Here is a 4,805-nt window from a genome sequence, read left to right as displayed (position 1 = left end):
CACTAACTAATCACATTTCATATTAGATCAGACAGAGCATTGAAAGGGAATAGCATTCTGTACACAGGCCAAATTGCTCAATTGTGGTCATCCAAACAACTTCAATAGAAAGAAGCACGTCGTAGGACACACCGTTTGTAGCTTAATCCAGAAAGCACGTAAGTTTTGCTATGCAATCAGATCAAGGACAAACCTTTTCTTGCACAAGACGCATGAAAACATGAAACATCGATACAGAATACCACTAACTGGAAGTAGTGAACACTATAATAGCTCAATTTATGGGTAAAATATAGTCTACAATGACCAAACTCGGAAAAACACATACTTGCCACTAAATACACAGGTTTCCTTGAAAATTGGGACAAGTTAAGAAAGACAACTAAGGAAACCATACAAGCAAGTATGAAGAACTTATATAACCTTGTCATAATTTATGGAGAAACTACAGATCCCTTCTGCACATTGGGCAAGAGCCATGTCTCAACAGCCATGTGTCAATGCATGGTAAGTGGAACATGTGATAACATTGTGGCAGACATCTAACAGTTTCTCCAAGTTGAAAGTCCTGTAATCATAAAAATAGAGAAAAGGATTCAGGAATAAAAGGTAACGCAATATCAGGAGGAATAGCAAACAAAAGGTGTAAATGTAATTTACCTGAAGGCAGACGGAACAAGAGACTCTCTCTCCAGAATCATCCAAGTTGTTACCTTTTTTAATTACAATCTTCGGGATCTTTTCAACAGAATCTCCATGCAAGCCTTTAGCCCCACCCGTATCAAAAATGTTAGGGACCTCGTCATATGCAAGTTCAACAGCTCCCATCTGACCAACAAGAAAGAGTGAGACGATGAAGGGAAAGTAAGTTGCTGGCAAAATTTTACATGGCTAACGGTCATGCAGCATATATGATATACCTGACTCTGGACTGCACTTAGCATTGCTGGACCAATCCGCTCACGCACCAATCGACCACTTAACAGGCTTGTGAGTACATCAATCTGTTTAGTTTAAAAGTTTCATCAGTAGAGAATATACCTTAGAGCCACAAAAAAGATCTTAAGATTGTAACAATGCTCTCTCGCCCGCTTCCTCAGTTGGTGTGGGGGAAATTCTACAAGATGAGTTGGATATAAATGTGGTTGTTAAAATAGCACACATAGAGGAGTAGGTGAAAGGTCGCTTGAAATGTTTTGGGACCTAAAACCACATAAAAGGGATTTGTCTCTAGAGATCTACAATCTCTGAATCCATATAGAATAAGTGAAGAACATAATAGAACGGAAGCAAAAGAACCATTGGGATTTAACTTCTAGTCTGGTTGGTGAACTTACATTAAATCCATATTTGCGAAGAATCGTCTAGATTATCTAGAGATTTGAAGGTCAGTATATGGATAGATGTGAGATATAGAAAATTTCTGGTGTCAGCAAACAAGATAAATTATTGAATAGGAATGAACAGTCCACTGGAGCTGCATACAATACACCCTTGTGGTGGGACCCTTCCGCGGATCCTGCACATAGTGGGAGCTTTAGTGCACCGGGCTGCCCTTATTTTTGAATAAACAGTCCAATTGAAGCTTAACGAATATAAATGATTCATATAGCTGACCTCAACTAGTATGGGATCGTGGTGTCGTAGGTTGTTGGTTTGTGGAGTGAGACGTTGATTAAAGCAAATACGGGATCAGGACACGATTTGCCCATCTATTATTATCACATATATACTGAAGTTACAATATTACAGAACCAACTCCCAGCATAATCAGTGAGCTATAGTGATTACCAAGTAAAGAAGACATCTAATTCCAGATTCATCTGCCTGCCATAATAACATAGACGACTCAAAGACTTCAAGAGAGAAAACAGCGCCAGAGATGGCACCAACTGCAGCACCTCTAACAAATCCACTCTCCGTCTCTTGTCCAATCAAAGCTCCAGTAAATGCTCCTAATAAGGTGCCCACTGCAAGAAGCCAATCGGTTTCTGATTAGTTCCAGCTTCCATTAAGTAGAGAAAGATAAAACCCAACTTTTTGAATTTAAAGCAGCCCCTACACATTTAGACATACCTGCCGGTCAATCATTCAATCAATTCACCTCAATCCTAAACAAAGTTAGGGTGGTTATATGAATGCCTATAACCACTCCGCTCTAAACCAAGGTGCGAATGTACTCATGCTTAGGAGAGTATGTCCCAACCCAAATTCATTAAAACGAGCTTAACATTGTTTCCATATTTTGGAGATCAAAAGGTACAATCATCACGTTATCCATAGAAACGCCAAAAATAAATTCCCTTTTTTTAGATTTCTTCTCATCTGTTCTAGCCTTTTTAGACAGAGAATCCTGGTAGCAACTGGTATTATTGCTAGTGGGAGATGGCAGGTATCTCAGAAATTAGTCCAGGTGCGCGTAAGTTGGCCCAGAAACCATGGTTATTAAACATAAATCATTTTTAGATTAAATTTTCCGTGAATCCTTGTTAAGAAAAGCGCCCTGAATTATGCAGCCTAGTTTCAAGTCAGGGAACAATCTCAATAAGGCAACACGCGCCCCTGATCAAACCCCCAATACAGGGCATACTTACATACATATATCAAGAATTATAAGGCATCAAAGCAGCAACGTGAATTGATATGCACACAAATAGCGGGAGCAAATACGTGATTGTGAGGAAGGGAAAGCAAGGTATACGCACCTAATGCAAAGAAGAAGGTGAAAATTGCAGAGAAGACGCTGCCAATGATTGCAGATATTGCAACGGTAAAGAAATCTTTGGCCTTATCGACCAAATCCCTGATACAAAAAGAACAAATAGAAGAAGAAAAGGGCAAAACACGAGATGGGTATGCGTAAAATTCCATTTCCATTTGATTCTTTCAACCATCAACAACAAAAGGCTGTCTTTTCTGATATAAAGACTCGTAAACACCCAACATAAATTAACTGTGTTTTTTTTTTTTTTTGTACATATATATATATATATATAAAGAGAAGAAAGATGTGCAAGTGTCTATGTTTATTTTTCCTTTTTGGTTAAAGAGAAGGTGAAAAATAAGATCATACAAGAGAAAAAAACAAGGAGGAAAAGAAGAGGCCTTTTGTTGATTGAATGAATATATATATCTGGCTTTGTTTTTCAGAAGTGGTGCCCCTTTGTTTGAAAATGGCAAAAGGAAAAAAAATAAAAGGGAAGTTTTGGATGTTTGTTCGAGAGTTGAAATGATCCACAAATTGAAGTCACATGCCAAAGCTTCATATGAACACTCATTTTTGCAAAGAAAAGTCACGAAAAGGGTATGAGATGGTGGATAGACATGACAATTATGTCGTTTGATGTTACACCTTCTATTTCATCTCATAATTTTTGATTTTCGGTTTATTATTTAATTTGAAATAATTCACATATTATATTATATTATATTATATTATATAATATTATATTATATTATATTATATTATATATTATATTATATTATATTATAATATAATATTATATTATATCAAATCTTCTATTGGACTAAGTTTATCAATTTTAGAATTTTCAGGGTATTCCAAATCCTTTTCTTTTCCTTTTGAAGTAATAGAAGTTTCAGGGATGTCAATAATCTTTTCTTCAATTTTCAAAATTCTATGATCGGAGATCATCTGATTTTGTTTTAAGGAGACAATTTTTTTTTCAATTGTTCAACTTCGATTTTTAAATTATTAAAGGTAGTATCTCTTCCTGGAGTTTGACTCAATGCAAGACGTGATTAACCTCGGCTAAGGAATAAGACATGTGATGATTATCATAGGAGTTGTCTTAGAAATACTGGTATTAGCAAAAGTTTTTTTTGTAGCAAAATTAATGATTTTTTCACGAAGTTTTTCATCAGTAACTTCTTTCAGTAATTTCAGGACATTATCAGCAGTAAGAGTTTGAACATTTAAATCAAGATCTTTGAATTGTGCTTGAAGTTTATACATCATTTCATCACAATTACAAATATCATTATCACAATCATTACACTTATCAGCCTAATTGAGTTCACTATCAGAATTAGGTAATTCAAAATCATTTTCAGAAGTAGAATCAGATTCGGAATCAGAGGTATATAATAAATTATAAACTTGGTCATGGAAGATTTACCAATCAGTATGAAACATTAGGACTCTCAATGAAAGCACCAAATCTTCCTCCAAAATGTTCAATAATTGTAAGCATAAGGGTACTATTGATCAGATGTATTTCTACATAGAATTCTTTATCCCTTGGATCCATCGATGGTCCGTAGAAATAGGCTATGACACTCAACAAATCCCTGCCTTATACAGGATATTCTATTGTAATTTTTGGGACAAATTGCTTCGAAAAGATCCAGAGAATAAACTCATCTATGGTCATGATCAAAGGGAGGAAATAATCAAGAAAATTGCTGAATATGAAAAAACTCCCAAAAAATCAATTTTGGTTGAAGAAAAAAGTCTTAACTATGTTTCTAGAAGAATATCTGCACATGACGGGAATAAAATGCAAATGATAGAAGAATATTTATCAGAAGTCAGAGATAAATTACTTCAAACTGTTGAGCAAAATTCAGACATCTCAATGAATAGTACCGACGCAAATACTGAAGATATTACCGATTTCCAACCTCCGAAAATTCTGATAGAAGAGGAAGAAATTGAAAAGGCTAAAGCATTCATCAAGAAATGGAAAGGAAAAGACAAGACATAAGGAAAAGACAAGACAAGACTGTTTGATAAAAACCCCTCTAATTTTCCTTTTTGTAATAGTAAAATCATTGTGCACAGG

General features: G+C 35.3%; 1 protein-coding gene across 1 annotated transcript; it reads right to left on the bottom strand.

Annotated features, from left to right (window-relative positions):
- Positions 1-249: 249 nt before the first annotated feature.
- On the bottom strand, positions 250-3,325 carry LOC107858581 (NEP1-interacting protein-like 1). Its single transcript, XM_016703309.2, has 5 exons — positions 2,706-3,325; positions 1,792-1,970; positions 921-1,004; positions 661-828; positions 250-568 (listed from the first exon to the last, which is right to left on the bottom strand). Exons 1-5 carry the CDS (start codon positions 2,875-2,877, stop codon positions 446-448), a joined length of 726 nt encoding a protein of 241 aa, XP_016558795.1. The 5' UTR covers positions 2,878-3,325; the 3' UTR covers positions 250-445.
- Positions 3,326-4,805: the final 1,480 nt, after the last annotated feature.

This window comes from Capsicum annuum, chromosome 2, assembly GCF_002878395.1.
Source record: "Capsicum annuum cultivar UCD-10X-F1 chromosome 2, UCD10Xv1.1, whole genome shotgun sequence".
NCBI classification, from domain to species: domain Eukaryota; kingdom Viridiplantae; phylum Streptophyta; class Magnoliopsida; order Solanales; family Solanaceae; genus Capsicum; species Capsicum annuum.
The sequence above is the reverse complement of the archived record's forward strand: the minus strand, read 5'-3'. Positions and strand labels throughout refer to the sequence as shown.

What these genes read in the sequence shown, in the direction of transcription:
- LOC107858581 (XM_016703309.2), bottom strand. Translation starts at nt 2,877, where the DNA reads ATGGAAATGGAATTTTACGCATACCCATCTCGTGTTTTGCCCTTTTCT. An exon ending in CACCTTCTTCTTTGCATTAG is followed by an intron (nt 1,971 to 2,705) that starts GTGCGTATACCT and finishes GGCTTCTTGCAG; the next exon opens with TGGGCACCTTATTAGGAGCA. An exon ending in TAAGTGCAGTCCAGAGTCAG is followed by an intron (nt 829 to 920) that starts GTATATCATATA and finishes CTTGTTGGTCAG; the next exon opens with ATGGGAGCTGTTGAACTTGC.